The following is a 17,383-nucleotide window of genomic DNA, read 5'->3' as shown; positions in this document are numbered from 1 at the left end:
AATGTAGCAGGATTACTTGACAGCAAGTGTGACTTTTCAGTGGCAACCGCAGACATCTGCATGTTGAAGATGACAACAAAGTAAGTATGAAATTAGGAAACTCCATTCCTGAGTTAGCAAGTTTGATGACTACCCAAGGATAACTATTTTCTGTTTCACTGAGGTTTTGCTTAGTTTAAGAAAAATCCACATCCAAAATCTACACAAAATATCTTTTTCCTGTGCTGAACCTCTACTTCATTATCACTGACAGAGCTGACTGCTGGATGGGACTCAGAGGCAGAGAAGGAGAACTAAGGACTCTTCATTTACATCCGCTTGCCTGCAGCAAGTGTGTCCATGACTCTTCCTCAGCACCTACACAGTAACTAACTGATTTTTCATCTCTGATTTTCAGTGCGTCAGCCAAAAGAAATGTGTTTATTAGCAAATTTCTCCTGGCCAGGGAAATTAGACAACAGATGCGAAATTAGGAATGACCAGAATGCTTGGATATAGTTGTCCACAAAAGAAATAATAGGTAATACTTGTACTTATTCTTCAACTACAGAACATTTTGTTCGAAGCTGGTAACTTTCACTGAAAATAGTGCAATTTGTCCTATTACTTCACTAGCTGCAGCACAATTGTACCTTAGGTACAGCGAGTGTAACAAGCATTATATATGGCTACTTCTTAGAAAATATTTGGCTAGAAAGCTGGTGTGGTGTGTGGGATTACTCTCCTACAGAACAAATGTAGATCATGGATATAGACTGCACAAAACTGATCCAGAAGCAGAAGTTTGCTCAGACTCACAGAGCAGGGATAAAAGAGACATGTCCATACTAAATTAGAGCTGATGGAAATCCATTTTCTTTCAGACTTCTCAGAATTGCTGTACTGAACAGTATGGATCTTTGAGAGTTCCCAAGGCTACAGCACATAAAAATGTGAGTATCCTTCTTGGTATGCTGCCTGACAGCTCATGCAGACAGACTGTGCCCTGCTCCACGGGGTGTGTGATATTCTCTTCCCTCATGAAGGTTTAAGGTTGCGCTTGCCACAGCTGAGGCCTGATCTCTATGGCCAGGTTTTGCTAGTAGCACTACAAAGCAGGGAGAAAGATTTGCTGTGCTTAGGCAGCAGGAATAGTGCCAGCAAAGCCCTCTGGCGCAGATAGCTCTGCTGACGGAAAAAAACTTTCCTCTGCATGGCTAATGTTGTTTAACAAAGGTGGGGTTGTTCTGCCAACAGAAGGACTCTTCCTTATGGAGCAGACTTCATCCCACCAGGGGTTCTCTCATAGTGGCCACTCTGGCATTGTTATTTCTGCAGAAGGCTCCAAGACAGACAGGCCCAGGGTGACTGAGCAAATCTCAAAGCTTGGCTTCTGTTCTGAATTAAGAGAAATTACAAAAAAAGTGCATTTTTCAGCACAACTGAGGACTGAGATGAGGCACTAAGTATCACAAAGTTCCCATGAAACCAGCAAAGCAATACTAAGTTTCTGCCCACCATGTACTGCTAAGGCAAAAAAAACAACAACAAAAAAAAAACCCACCACCACACTAGAACAACAGTAACAGAAAACAAATTAAAAAACCCACAACACAAACTCTTTTCCCTGCTAAGGGCTGCCTATATATACATATATGTTGTAAAGTGCACAAGATAAACATGAAAGGCTCTGAAAATATTTATACACAGAATGAAAAACAGGAAAAAGCAATTAGTCATATACTTATACATGGAAACAGTGACACTTTCTCAGATTCTTGGAGTTCATATTTCAGTGAAATTGTTCTTTCTTGATATGTTAAATTTACCTTCTTTGACTGTGTTCTCTCCATGGCTGTTTGAGTGGTCTGGCATATCAGAGACAAGAGTGTGGTGAGAGTGTGAGTGCCTAGCGCTCAGGCTTTCCATCTCCGTTGCTGTGTCAGAGCTCCCCCGTCTGGTGAACTTTCCTAGGGTGAAGACAAGAATTCGATACTAGGTTTACTCATCAGAGAGGTTCTTGGGGGATCTAAGAGACAGTTGCTGAAGACAGAAATAGAAAGGTCAGAGTGAGAAGCCATGGCTTTCCAGGACCCTGTGAAGTGCAGCAAAACAAATTAAAATGGGATATCTCGTGGGGGGTTCACTGATGTAAAGACTGACTAAATAATATTAGAATGCTGTCTACCATCTTCAGAAAAGGATGTGAGGATAAAAATACATAACATTAGAAGTTCGTGGAAAAAGAAACCATGCCTAGAGTCTGTTCAGTGAACTTGGAAGCTTGAAGGAACCAATATTTAAACATCACATCTTTGTAATACCAAGACAGGATAAGCATAACTATCTGAAGCAATACTCTATTTAGTATCCAACATTCACCTGAGCAAAATTGTTAATATTCTTTTCTATGCTTCTAATGACCACACTGCTGCTTCTCCAGAGGTTTCTCTGCAGAAGAAAAGGATGTAACCATTCCTTGAATCTAATTTAAGCTGCAGTTGGATAATGCAGCTTCACGTGTATTCGAGTGGTACAGCCATGACTATTGGTTGCTACAGTAGCTATTATTACATTATATGACTGTTTTCAGAGAAAAAGTGAAGTGTAAGTCATTCAAGGTCTGCTGCCAGCACAACTACCACTTCTGCAAACAGATGTTTAATACTGAAAACAGAACAAAGGACATAAGATTGTAATGGGACAGACAAAGAAATAAAAAGCCTCTTCTGTTCTCTAAATGCTCGGAACAGGAATGATTTATAATGTGGGGAAGAGATAACAATGCCTCACCCAATATGGTGGTTTGCCATCCTCCTCTCTCAATGCCACGTCGGTCCTCTCCAATGCCAGAAAAACTGCCAAATGAAAAAGTGCTCCGAGTGGGTGAAACATCCAAATGGTCCTCATGGAGAAGGAAGGGCATCCCCATTCTCCGTTGACGCTTCTTCCCGGTATGGTGGAAAGGAATTGACCCTTTGCGTTCACGCTCTCTGTCCTCTTTGCGGCTTTTAAACTGAAGGAGGAAGAAGAGCAAAGATGAGAGCAGGTAGAGGCCTTGAGGCATTTAACAACTACTAGGGGGGAAAAATTAAATCAGGTATGTGGCCCAATTCCAACCTTGTAGGCTGAGATTTCAGTAACGTAACTTGAATTTGTGCACAATACCTAAACAATAACACATAATATTACTCCCAATGAAAAAAGATGACAATCTCCTATACAGCATGAGTGCAGAGTCCAGGCAGACCTTCAGCTGCTACTTACCAGGACATTCAGATGCTGAATCATAGGTAAATTAAAGTAAAATTTTCTTCCACTCACCTTTTTGAAGATGTTCATCCCCAGATCTGTGGAGAGATCTGGAACCGCTGGCCTACGCAAGTTGGTCAGTGAAACCTTGGAAAACGCTTCTGTGCTTAGCGATTTTTCTTCCTCATTACATTTCATTGTGAGATCCTGCAGCTCCCAAAAGAAGACAACAAGCACAAGGAGAAATAGAGGATAAGCAGCTTAATAAAAGAAGTGCTTCCAAGAGCTCTCATTGGAGGAATGCTGTAAAGGAAAAGGACCTTCTACTCATCACAGAAAGTATTATTCACAAATTTAAAGAAAAACAAACAAAAATGTTTAGAGACTCCTCCAATTATTGATCTTGAATAACATTTCTGTCACCAGGGAATAAAAAAAAAAGAGTGAGACATTGTGCTGCCAAAGACAGACTTGGCCATTGCTGTCAGCATGGTCTAGTGGCACAGAAGACCCATGGTCAGCTAAACTTGGTTGTGACTAAAGGTATGACCCTGAGTGGCAGATGATCTTCCTGAGGCCTTGGTTTGCATTTATACGCAATGAGAGAGACCACTCTTCATGCAGTGTTTTAACACCGAAGAGAATCTGCCCTTAATGATGTATGCCCATAATTGTGTATTTTGGAATTAAGCTGCAATAAGCAGCGTAGTCACCTCAAGAGATACAATTTCATAATTACAAGACTCTCTATGAAAGTTACAAGCCTTTTTTTGATGCCATGGTGGGCTGTTTTGGCAGACGGAAGGAAGACGGGATTGCAACAACACTCATCTTTAATTTTACTTATCTACTAAAAAAACCTAAGATATCAACACCAGTAAGAATCCCACACTTGTAATAACAAGTCCTCCAAGATCTTTCCGCACCATGCTTCTCGTATTTGTGAAAGCCCCTATAGCTTGCATCAAACGTCCCAAGACAATGAAAAATTTGAGACTAATTTACCAATAGTTCCGTAGAGGGCGCTCTGCTCCCCTTCTGCACTGAGCAAAACATTCCAGCTGCCTATTGCAAAGAACGGCTTTGGTACAAAAGGTGGCATAAGCTCAGCTCCTGACCATCTGTTCTCACTAAAGATATGCTGCCACTTTTCATGAGATGTTTGTGCAGCTGACCTGACCAAATCCCCTCAGGATAATTTCCTTCTGCCTAAATATCAGATTGTTTCTAATGGATATGGTCTTCTGCCTTGCTTCCTCATTAAGAAGGTTGCGCTGAACAACTAGGTTGTGTTAAAATACCTTTTCCTTTCCAATCCTAACAGCTATGTGCCATCAATAGATAAGGAGATGTCTATAGTACAGAAGATATAGCTCCTGGCTAGTCAAACCCCAGCTCTGCGAACAGGTGAGCAGTTTTATGCATATGAAGTTTCTGCAAAAGCCAGGGACACTGCAGCTGAAAGCTTAATGACCAGTAACAGAGTGTGCAGTACCGGAATATTGGGGATCAGACTTCTCATGCTAATCAAGGACTAGCCTTAAATCCTTCCTCTTTACTTCATCAATATAATGATGGAGGGGACACACATCAGAAAGAGTTCTGCTTCACAATTTTTCAGTCACATTCAGTCAAGGTATGCTTTTAAACCATTTTGAAATATACTAAAGATTGGGGATTCATATGCAAAATCCATCAGACAGCAAATGAGGATTCAACCCTAGATTTCTCTCAACAGTGAAGCCAGCAATTACTTCATATGGCTTGGTTCTTAGCTTTTACAGCTCTCTAGCTTCATCTGTCTGGAAAACATCGTGCCAATTTAATTCAGTTTCACAACCTTTTGTACATTAATTACTAAATCAGTGCTGTATTAGGTGGCCTATGTTCACCAAAATTATAGAGTGAGGATGAGGACCTACCATGATACAAGTTATACAAACGCAAAAAGATACAGTCCTAGTTGTGGTTAGGATGGGCATCAAGTGAGAAACATAGAAAAGCAAACTACAGAATTATCTTTAATCTACAGTGTGGTATATGACTTTCTAAAGAATCAAAATAGTACTTTTTTTGAAGACTGATCTGTGCAGCAGATTGTGTTGGTTTTATGGTAAGCATAAGATGGACAAAAAAGCTAAATAGTTTTGGAGCTGCTACTCTAGATGTTGTTCTGATTTCTATTACCTTTGTTCTGCATGACTGTAAAGCTAGCGGCTCACTAGGACTTCTTTCACCTCTCAAGGTATTGCACTTTAGACTCTTGCTTTTATATTAGTATTGCTGTGAGTCACCACAGCTGCATTGGCCTAGTGTTTAATTTAAGCTTTGGCTCTTTGCCCCTGCAATGTTAGCACAAGACTAGAGGTTTGTGAGCCTCTGAAGGTCTCATTTCCTAGACCCGTCCTTACACTAAATTCAGTGCATATAGGTACAAAGTAGGCTTCCCGTATCATGTGTTGCTAGGTCTGAAATACATTTGGATTAAAGTCAGTTTCTAGAGGAAGACAGTATTAATTTTATTCACCGTAGCCAGTACCCCTTTGCTATGCAACAAGGAGTGCTGGCATGCTGCACTGAATCTTTTTCCACATTGCTCTTCATTTTATTAGGCAATACACGAAGGATGTTTCTTGTGTTTTCTAAATGCATGATACCAACTTCTTCAGACCAAGATAATATTTTAAATGTGATTTCAGGCACACAGAATCCAACGAGAAGTGTGAGAGTTTTGCTGAGACCTAGGGAGATGCAGGAAGTTACCCTGATAAACAGCTGAACAACAAAAAGAACATGGATTTATCAGAAAAATCTGCTGGCCCCTGATGTGATTGACACGTAGCTGACTTTTTATCTTTAATCAGTTTAGTCAGCCAACCACCATGAATCTAACCCACTGAAATACAAGAGTGTCAATATTATTGAGAGCATATTCACCAACCTGATAATGTCTAGCCAGGAATTTAGATCTAGACCAAAAAAAAAAAAAAAAGACAAGTTTTAAGCATATTCCCTGTTCTTGATTGATGATCTGGTGATGTCTCAATGTGTGCTGATAAAAAGAAATGATAAGCCTCTGTCCTTTGGAGATGGCTCTCTCTCCTCTGACTTGCAGGTGACTTGGGTGATGAGACAATTTAAGATCCTCAGCTAAGTGCCTACAATCAGCTGGGATAAACTGTAGGGCCTGGGTGCCTCTGTGTTGCAGACTTCAGACCTCAGAGCTGTAAAAGAGTGAAATGAGCTGAAACTTTTGGTTCATGGAGGACTGTTTGACCTCCTCCATCACAGCTGTTCTGCTTAACAAATTGGAAACCCTTTTAAACAGGATTCCAGTTTGATGAAGTACAGTAAAAATACGCAGGACTGACATAGAGGTTACCAAAAGCAATCAAATCTAGCCCTGGAGGGAAGAATGCCCTGGACAGAGTCCTCACATTAGCAGCTAGAAGGTACCCAGTGGAATTGCCAAATGGATTTAACAGGAAAATGTTAGTGAAGAGCAATTGAGTAAGGGAATCTTTTGCAAGAGAAACATCTTGAAAGAGCAAGAAATAGCCAAGTGTGTGAAAGGAGGAAAGCGTTTAAAGAAGAACCAGCAGAATACTAATGTAAGCAGTGCCTATGGAGGACAATTTCATGCTCACTGCTGCTATGTCGAGAACTGACTGCAGTGCTACTGCACTGGTAGCTACCATATTCATGTACAAAATAACCAGGCTGTTATGAGCAAAGGCAAAAAGACAGTACACACACAAGAAAAGTGAACCACATGAACAGAGTAATATCTTCCAGTGTACTGTTCTACTTAGCTGGCATTCCCTCCAGGAGATGATATTAAAGGAGGATTTTCTGTACATTCACAACAATTCTATGAAATCCCCATGCAAAGGTAGATGAAGATTGAATAGTAATTCTCATCACCTGACCTTTACAGAGATATGTCAAGCTCTCACAGGGATGAAACAGGCAACATTTTATAGAAATGTATAATACATATAATACAGCTTAAAGAGTACTGCCGCTGCTGAGCCCTGAAAACCATAAGTAAATGTGTAACTTCATACAAATCATAAGAATGGCTGCAACAGCCTGAGACTGAAAATAAAAATACTAATATTTACATTGTTTATGCTTGTCTTCTGGCTGTACAGGATGTTTCACCCTATACCCTTATGAAATAACAGGTCAGAAACTGCCAGAATACCGCAAGCATGGATTTTAAAAAAACCAAACACATAATAATTAATTCTGAGAGTTCTGAGTCAAAAAAGTCATTTGACAGGAACATTAACAGCAGATAGAGCCTTTTGCTTCAGATGTGTTATAAAATGAGATTGCAAAAGTAGAATCCTGTATTAAATTTTGTAAGGAAGTTCTACTAATTCAGTAAGTCAGAATTTGCTGTTAAAAGCCTACATGACAGGAAAAGAGTACACAATCTAAAAGTATCACAGATCAACAAGGAGATTAACTGAAACTGCAGCCACACTCCCTTTTCACCCCTGGATCAACCATGACCTATCCAAAACAAACAAAAAAACAACAATTAAGCTCTAAGACAAAGATCTTTATTGCAGCAAGATCTGAAGTTCCTTTTCTAGCAAAACAGGGAATAAGTTTGGACACCTACTAGGACAGTTTGTCCATCGAGGCTTTGCCGGCAGGTAGAAGTTATGCAAGAAGAATAACATCATGAGAAGAAGTAACAACGCGGAGGGTTCACTGTCTCAGCTTTCAAAAGTCTACTCTCATATTTAAAACAAGTGTTTGTCTGGAGTGTACAATGCTGTACCAAGCACATTTCCTTTTCTTTTGAAGGGTAACATCAAAGAGAGCTCAGGAAAGGCAGTCTGATCTCTTCTGACAAACTCGTCAGTATATTCCCGCATTAAAAACTAATGTTATCAGCATTCTCCCTAACTTAATTATCACAAATCAGCTTTCAAGCTTTTAGCAATCACCAGCTCAGACTCTGGGTCAGATTCTACCTCCAAATCCCTCATCATTCTCCAGCTCTCCACAGCTCTCCAAACCCCTCATCATTTTCCAGCTTTCTCTCTCTCTCTCTCACATTGATGTGAATCAATGCGCATATCTGACCTCTGGGCAGTTTTACCAACACCAAAGCTGTGCTTTTCACTAGCCATCTGCCCACCACTTCCCAGAACCACCCCACTGGTTTCATATGGATGATAACTGCTTACCTGAGTTTTGTGGGTATTCACCAGAGAGGGTGCAGCAGCCACCATGGAGCTACTGCGAAGTCTTGGCAAAGGGGTGATCTCTGGCTCAGGTGGTTTCTCGGGCTTTTCCTGTAGCATATGCCTCAGTCTCTGCAGGTAATACATCAGTGACCACTGTGTGCCCTCCTCAGACCAGTGAGGCTGCAGCAAGCAGCGCAGTACTGCCACATCAAAGTAAGTGGCATAGCGAGACTTCTGGCATGGTGGGATCACCATGGACACTCTGTTCCAAAAAATAAGAGAAGACATGTTAGTCGCTCCTAAGACCCTTCTTAGATACTGTGTTCTCTGAATAAAGAAACCACAGGGATGATCCGCCGCTTTGTATGTTCAACTGTTCTTAAGGGGTCAACAAATGCCATAAAATTTTCTTTTACAAGGAGAAACCAGTTCTGTCCTAGCACACATGCTGTTTTGCTCCACAAGATGCAAGAGCTCTCTTAAGAGGCCTAAAATGTAGCCAGTCATAGAGAGCTGTAAGCCATTTGCATTCTTCTGCCATCTGCACAAAACACCAGGATGTGCACACAGCTGTGCCTGCCTGAGCTTGCAGGGATATTTGACACTGACCCTTTGGGACTAAGGCCTTGACTGAGGAAAGCATTACTGATGACACGTAAGTGGATATTTAACTTCCAGCTCCCTAGAGGGCTCAAGCACAGCACTGTTTTGTGATAGATTTTTTTTTTTTTTTAAAGGTGTTTTCTTGGATGAGGCTGCTTTCTTAAACTGTGATCTGAAGATAAGCCGTCGGCACCTGTGCTAACTGAACGATTTGTTCAGCTGGAAACAGAGAACACAGAAGCATCTGCTGTTCTGATACAGGTAATGAGTATTTAGAAACTGTTTACATTCGTACACATCAGGCCTTAGCAGAGAACAAGCAGACAGGGCAGCTAAGCTAATTAATGATTTGGCCAATTAAACTGATTCTCATACAAGTGAAAGCTACTGTTATGGACACTCCTTGCCAAGGTGTGCTAGATAAAGGGAAAACATTTTACTTTCACTATGGTTTTCCTACCTTCCAGGTGGTGTCATTTCCTAACAGCTTTTAGCATGGAATTTCCTCAGTATTGCAGTCTGTAGACTTCAGTACAGTACACACAAACCCAATATGTCTTCGGTAAGCCTCAGAAATTAAGACTCCAGAGATTCCAGATTTCAAAGGGATCAAACCATTTTCAGAACCAACCCTACTGCAATGAAGTGCCCCAGTCTTTTTTCCCCATTTCTCTCCCAGCAGAGTACAACTGTCCTGATCACCTTCTGCACGGTCAGCAGGTGCTAAGAGACAATCAGTCAGAAGAGAAGCAGTGAAAGGAACTCAGAGGAATAAGAATCATATGGGAAAAGGTGTGAAATGCTGCAGATGGGGCAGGAACTCCAAAGACCCAACTATCTTTATTGCCCATAGAAATAGACAATCTGAGCGTTTCTACTCAGTGTCTTAGAAACACACCCCTGTGAACTGAATGATGAACTTTTGTGGGTTTTGGATTCCAAAAAAATCAAAAACCACTTCCATGAATAGTGTTCTGAATCATTTGGGAGCTACAACAAGAACATCAAATATTTATTTTTAAAGCCATTTACGTTATCAGCTCTGCTAAACAACATGTGAACAGCGTTAGCAGGATACTCCTACCTCCAGCTGGGTATCACCACACTCAGAGTAGAGGAGACCAAGGCCACAGTCCAACAAAGCATTAGAGAAGAAGCAACAACATTGACTAGTTGAACTCCTTTAAGAGCTTAGAGTGAAGCAAATGCTTGAAGTATTTCGCTGGGTCACTGTCCAGTGTCACCAATCTACCCTTTGCATCTAAGATAGGTATAGGACTGGCAAAGGAGAAAGAAGTGTGCAGTGAATGCTGACGCTGCTTGGGATCACATGAACCCTGCTCCAAACTACACACTTGGTAATGAGCAGGTGGTTAGGCTGGGCTTTGAGAAATGTGCACATCTAGAACTCAAACCTGCAGGACTTGGTTTGCTGCCAGCCTCACAAGCTAATGCTGAAGGTAATTGGTGACTGCAGAACAACCCATCTGTGTCAGCACATGTCACTAAATGCAATCTATGGACTCCAAGTTTGTCCCTAGTGCTGTATTCAGGATGAAATGTTCCAAGCTTGATTATTTAAAATGGTATTTTCTTTAAAAAAAAAAAACAACAAACTGAAATAGGAAGAGGAATGTCATAATAAATGGTAATAAGCTATGAAGTTTTTCCAGTACATTTGATTTCAAGGCTGCTTTTGTCAGTCAAGATTGTGTCGAACAGATGCACACCGTACAGAAGCATAGCTGGGATACTCAAAAATATAGCAGCACAGAAATAAAGGCAATCATCTCAGCAGCAAATGTAAAGGATACGTTATTTCCGGTCTCTTTGCATAACCCAGATCAGCATGTGTCTGAACTGTCATTCATGTTTCCTTGTATGCAGCCTGTAAGCAAACCCAAGGCACAATACAGCCTAGAGCAAGTCATGTTCTCCTTATGAAATATTAGCCACTGAAGTTCTGCAAAGACTATTTCCAAAGCTGTATGTTCAAGGTAGCATCTGTATTAAAGGCTGTGGCTTTAATTGCTCCAGAGTGTTAAGCTGTGATCATCTACGAATGGAGAATTTCACTGAGTAGAGCAGAGATAATTAGCCAGGATCAGAGGAACAAGTCATTTTTGTATCTGAGGAACCTGAAACTAAACTCTGTACTAATTCAGAAGGAAACCTAATGTTTGTTTTCTCAGTTCTAAGCTAACTGTTACTGCAGGGAGAGCAGAAAGGCAGTCTTCCTCCAACCCAGGGCCCAAGGACAAAGAAATACTGCAGTTGTTGGTAAGCAAACTACATTTGTCCCCAGTTGTCTGTTGCATGGCAACCAAAGCTCCCTGTACAGTTTTAACTGATCAATGAGTCCTGCAAATGAGGAGACATAATGACACTCTCTTCAATGCCTGTCTGCAGCTCCATCTCCATAGCAACCACCAGATCCAGCTCGACAAACTGATCACCTGATTCTGTCTTCTTAAAAGGCTTTTTTTTTGTACAGCTGTGCCTCTCTGAGCCACAGTGTTCATACACAGAAAGGCAGTTTTATGCCCAACTGCAGTTTTACTGGCTCTCATTAATACAAATTAAATTAGGAACCAGAATTGACAGCAGGCTTGATACAGAATCCCAAGGGAAACTTCCTGATAGGATCATAGCCATAGAGAACAGCTTTGCCCTTTCCAGCAGGGAAACAGCACATCAACCCTTTTTTTTTTTTAAAGAAATCTGAGTTGTTTCTAGATTATATGCAGAAACCCACTCCATCCCACATTTCTTCTGTTCTTGTAATGAAGCAATTTCTTAAAACACTATTTTGGATATGACATTTCCTGGAAGAGACAAGCACCAGGACCAAAATTTTCATGAGAAGTTCAAGCAAGACACCTAAATCCAGAGACCTAAAAATATAGCTAGGCTTCCCTTCCTCTCCACACTCCTGAAAACACTCATCAGCTTCATTTACCTTATGGCAATACTGAGTGTCCAGCATCACTGGAAATTTAGTTCTATCTTTATCTGCCCGAATCTAGAATAGAATAAGTGTAGCAGCACCATGCTGAAAACTGCAGTTTCAACTCTGCAGGGCAAGATGGGAGGATGGTTTTATGACTTTGCTTTTTTGTTAGTCTGCTTCTTTCGGTCAGGATCCTAAAAGTAGCTGTCTAAGCAATAAGATGAAGAGAAGGTATAATGAAAGCAATGGAGAGAAGCTTGCAAAAATCCTTTGCTGGTAGGAAATAATTTTTTTATCAGAAGGAAGCCAGAAAATACACTAGATGCTTGAGACTGAATCCGGCTAGGAAAAATTGAACCTGCAGATTATTTGTTAGTTTCTAATTATGAGAAGCCAGCACACTAGAAAAAACCAAATAAATTGTCACAACAGGATAAGAGATTTCTCCAATGAAAGCGGCGCTGTGTGTCACCACTTTGTTCAGCTCCCAAAACTGAGATCTACAGGGTTCAAGACAAACCTCCAGCACCCCCAGAGTTCAGTGACAACAGTCAATTCAAGATAAGGACTACTGTGACCCCAATCCAACCTTCTGCTGAAACAGTCTGTACCTGGGATGTGGAGTACCTCTCTCCTGAGAGGTTTGAGAGGACACGCTTCCTTCCAAGGAATTTCCACGATGACATGCTGAAACAGTGGGCTTTGAAGGTACAGAATCGGGCAGGGTCGTCTCACAGACCACCTGCAGTCCCTTCAGATAGTTTTAATAAAAAGAAATAGGTAGATAAACACACTGATCTCTCTTGTATTAGTTTTCTTACTGCAGTTCATGCTTAAATGACTATTACTTATACCATAACAACATGAGAAATGAATCGGGCCTCTGGCTTTACAGTATGAGTAACAGTACAGGCAAAGGTCTCTAACCCAAGAACGGAGATAAGATCAGGCTTCTATCCTGTAAGACAGGATATTGCCAAGGAGATCACAACTACATCAATACCCTTTGGTTTCTTTGCAGACAAGTTTGGGAGCCTTCAGGAAAATTGTGACAAACTGGCATTTCTGAACATGGATTACTTCAGGGTAATAAGCGCAGCTGCTGTCTCAGCATTCAGTTTCCTCCTCCCCCAGCTGCTCACTCAAGTCCATCCAACCTCAGTATAGAGCTCACCTCTGTATGACCACTGTCCAGATTTAGGGATTCACAAGTCACACTCTGATTGTTGGTAGGAGAACTTCTTTTAGCTGAAAAAATAAAGTGAAATTTCATTTCAGAAATCATCTCTAATATTTAAACTTTATCAATTGAAAGGATGAGTTAGAAAAAAAAAACAACAACCAAAAAACAAAGCAGTGTCTCTCTTACAGACTTCCTAGCATTAACCATGGCCATTAACAAACAAAAACAACCACATTTATTTTAACCTTCATGCCTTTTTTCAATTGTATTTTCAACAGCTTTTTCTAATGAAAATCTCGTTTCTATAAAAATAAAATCTGAAGTCATATTTTATCCTAAGTCCATTTGGCATTAGACTGTGCTTTCCTGCGCACACTAATGCACTTGATTTGGGGTCTCTTCCTCCTCCTATTTCCACGTATATTCAGCTTTCTTCCTAGGTTACCTCTCTCAGAATACATGATGGTTTCTAATTTGACAAATGCCTTCATCATAGATAGCATATGAATCTCATACAGAAACTTTCATCAGTGAAACTGTAGAAGAACAAGGACATCACAAACACTAGGGATGACAATTCTTGAAATCCTGTCATATTGCAAGCTATTCGTATGTAACTTAGTGTCAGGCTGAATCCAAGCAAAACATCGTAAAGCTTCAGATTTGTTTTTAATTCCCATTCCAATGAGAATTTAAGTAAATTTTATTTCTCAAAACATAACAGAATATTTTTCATAACAGACTTTACTGTTGAAGTTATACTTTAGGAATTTTCTGACCGTACCTCAAACCTTTAAAAAAAACAAACAACCCAGTGGTCAAAGAAAACTTAGGACTAATTGTTTATGTTATCTCCAGGGTTGAAATCTTTAGCGAGCTTCATTCTTCTGCAATTAAAAAATAGGAAGAGATGATTTCAAATCATTTGAGAGACTTCTTTTCAATTTTAGACTGTCCTAGGGGCCTGCAGAGCCTTTAGAACTAAATACAATATCTGAAGTGATTTATTACATTCGAGAAATCTGATTCAGCTAACTACATTTTCACTACTGTGAAAATTATACCTTTGTGCTTTTCAGAACTTGCAAGCAATGCCACAGTAATATATCCAGCACAATCACAATTCAGTAGTTTGTACAAATTATGGAGAACTATTACCTTAAATGCAATAATAAAAAAGCACTTTTAGAACCAAGTCAGGCACAGAGGGGCCTGGAAGCCTAAGGACCCCACTCCAGTCTCATTATGGCTGAATTATAAAAGAGGAGCAACTCTCCCAGTACACAAAAGTGAAATTTGCAACCTAAGCTTGCCTTGGAGCCTCTTAAAACTACTTTCTTTATTTTCATAACATGGTGAAACCCAAAATTCCAGATTGTAAGAGAACATAGACTGCTGTGTGCTCTTCGCTTTTAATATGGTCAGTGCCAGCCTGGGGTAAACCTTCCCCTGTTGGACTGCTGCTGGATATACTCTTTACTCTTCTTAGCAACAAAGGAAGACATGGTGAAATAGAGATGCAAGGCTGACAGAAAGCAACAACTTTACTAGAGAGTTTCTCATTTCCTACATGTTATTCCTCTCTCATCTCTTAATTAAATATTATGCAAACGATACTTGACTCCAAATGGAAACAGCCTGAAACTACTCTCAAAAGCTTGACCTGTTCCTGCAGTATCAGCATATTCCTCAAATCCGATGGCTACAGAACATAACACAGCATCAAGCAAACAAAGGAAAGGTTTCCCACCTGTACAGCAAAGTCACAGACCTGTAACAATGTTCCTGATTGGTTTTACGAGGGCATTGAAGGCAGACACTTCAGGTTGCCTGTGTTCCCACATAGGCTGCCAAATAACAAGGCCACTAGCCAATCGAAATGTCAAGTCAGATTCCTAAAAAGACAAACAGAGGTTGAATCACAATAGCTCACATGAAAGAACATTGTTTTCAGTTTAAAGGGATTGTCCTTTCTCTGATGCACAGATCATATGGGAAATAAGTGGCACTACATGCCATTCTGTGATGGTATTCACTAATTCAGTGGCTACTGAAGCCACTCAGCAAACACTAATACATTACAAGCACGGATATAAAAATACAATGGGGAAAATTCATAGAATCATAGAATGGCCTGGGTTGAAAAGGACCACAATGATCATCTGGTTTTAACCTCCCTGCTATGTGCAGGGTCGCCAACCACCAGACCAGGCTGCCCAGAGCCACATCCAGCCTGGCCTTCAATGCCTCCAGGGATGGGGCATCCACAGCCTCCTTGGGCAACCTGTTCAGTGTGTCACCACCCTCTGGGTGAAAAACTTTCTCCTAAAATCCAACCTAAACCTCCCCTGTCTCAGTTTAAAACCATTCCCCCTTGTCCTATCTCTGTCCACCCTCGTAAACAGCCATTCCCCTTCCTGTTCATATGCTCCCTTCAAGTACTGGGAGGCCACAATAAGATCTCCCCAGAGCCCTCTCTTTTCCAAGCTAAACAAGCCCAGTTCTCTCAACCTCTCATCATAGGAGAAAACAAAATTTTCAATACAAAAATATACAGAAGCTTTTTCCAAATTAAATTTTCATTCCAGTTAGTGAACTCTTCTTTTCCAGTACCTTTAGCAATAAGAGGAAAGGCCATTTTTATGTCAGGAGCCTTAGCATCCCTTCTAACCACATATAACTTCATATTTAGTATTCAATCTCATCATAACCTTAGCATTTGCATCACTGAACTGCTCCAAAAAGAATAAGAATAATAAATATTAAAACACTGATCAGAAATCGAGGTAATATTAAATGTATCAAATTATTATGAAATAGTAGCATACAATTATCAAATATTAAGACTGCTACTACTTGAGATCTGTCTCTAGAGACATCAGAGCAGCTAGCACTTGAGCCATCATCACTTCACATAAGCAAGTAGTTGAAATTGTAAAAATTTGCAGACAAGTAAATATTAGAAGGATCAAGGTGCACTTACCTCAACAAAAGTCCGATCTACATTAGGAGTCAATACAGTTAGTGTAGTCCAACTATCCCCCACAAGCCACACACAAACATTGGTAATAGCAGAATAATTATAGCTGCACCACTGTCTTCTGTTGACTTAACTTCACATGCCTCACAGGCTGAAATCAGTGATGCAGATAGCTAAAAAATGGCAAGAACTGGCTGCTTACCACTCCCCCGTCCTTCAATTCCCCACTCTTTATTAGTCCCATTTCATAACAGTGAGCTCATAAGCCTTGTTATAAATTGTTTGTTGTTTTTAGCTGTGTTTTATTTTTTTCCTAAGGAGTACATTGCAAAATGTTTGGAAGTGCCAGCAATAACATACTGCATTTTTATGTTGCATTGCCAGCTTCAGGTAATCTGCAAACACTTTTAACTACAGTTGTTAAATTGCAGGATTACATCTCACCCACCAAAAGTCTCATTTAAGACTGCATTGCTAAATGCACAAACCCCCTCAGAAGTCAGGAAATTCCATCAGTTAGGCCTTCTTTTGCAAAAGTACCATCCTTCTTCAGTGCATGCATTATTTTAGTTATCAGATCATATTCCTCCCTGAGACTTGTACCTCCACAAAACAGAGGGGACAATACTGACTTAGCATGCCAGTCATGTGCCTCATTTACCCTATCTTTTTTCATCTTTGCTCTGATGACAGAAATAAGTGCTTTCATGGGCTTTTCAAGTGTTCTTAACTATATTATCTCAGAGTTTTAGACATTTTCTACATTTTTTTCTAAGCCGACTTGAGATATTGTTACTCCATCTTGTAAATGGAAAATAACTGGGTTTCCAAAAGTTTTACAATCACTTTTCTCAATCTCTAACAGCTATGGCTGCCTCCAGCTTAATTTCATTAATTCAAAGGACAGTACACACTAGTGCGTGTAGCACTGGAAAGAACTCACATCTCCATAACTTACTGAGAAAACTGGGGACTAGTAAACAACTATGAAAAAAAAAATAAAGTAGGGCAGTATAGTTCAGACACTCAGTAGCAGAATTAGGGAAGGAAGTTAGCTCTCCAGACTCACTTTCACCTGCTTTATTTAAAAGATTGTCCTTTCTCTTCTGTACTTCACCTTCTTCAACTGTTGCAGTGCACAAGGCAGTATCGCAACTGGTAACAGCCTCCATTCCTTCATGACTTTATAGACCCTCGTGAGCACCCACTCCCAAGTCAGTTTCTCTTTC

The 17,383-nt window shown here is 40.3% G+C and overlaps 1 protein-coding gene across 18 annotated transcripts in view; it reads right to left on the bottom strand.

The window, feature by feature from the left end:
- UNC80 (unc-80 homolog, NALCN activator) overlaps positions 1-17,383 on the bottom strand; it is a 121,114-nt gene that overhangs the window by 93,254 nt on the left and 10,477 nt on the right. For all 18 annotated transcript variants that reach the window (XR_003076286.3, XR_003076288.3, XM_025152710.3 and 15 more), the window contains exons 5-11: positions 14,946-15,069; positions 13,166-13,239; positions 12,603-12,742; positions 8,439-8,700; positions 3,304-3,438; positions 2,773-2,995; positions 1,809-1,949 (exon numbers count right to left, since the gene is read on the bottom strand). Coding sequence is in view for 16 of the 18 variants with exons in the window: in XM_025152710.3 (XP_025008478.2) it covers positions 1,809-1,949; positions 2,773-2,995; positions 3,304-3,438; positions 8,439-8,700; positions 12,603-12,742; positions 13,166-13,239; positions 14,946-15,069 (1,099 nt within the window). In the remaining 2 variants the exon portion in view is untranslated. The remainder of the gene's footprint in view (positions 1-1,808; positions 1,950-2,772; positions 2,996-3,303; positions 3,439-8,438; positions 8,701-12,602; positions 12,743-13,165; positions 13,240-14,945; positions 15,070-17,383) is intronic.

The sequence above is a fragment of the Gallus gallus genome, chromosome 7 (assembly GCF_016699485.2).
Source record: "Gallus gallus isolate bGalGal1 chromosome 7, bGalGal1.mat.broiler.GRCg7b, whole genome shotgun sequence".
Taxonomy (NCBI): Eukaryota; Metazoa; Chordata; class Aves; order Galliformes; family Phasianidae; genus Gallus; species Gallus gallus.
Note: the sequence above shows the minus strand (reverse complement) of the source record. Positions and strands in the feature narration are given on the sequence as shown.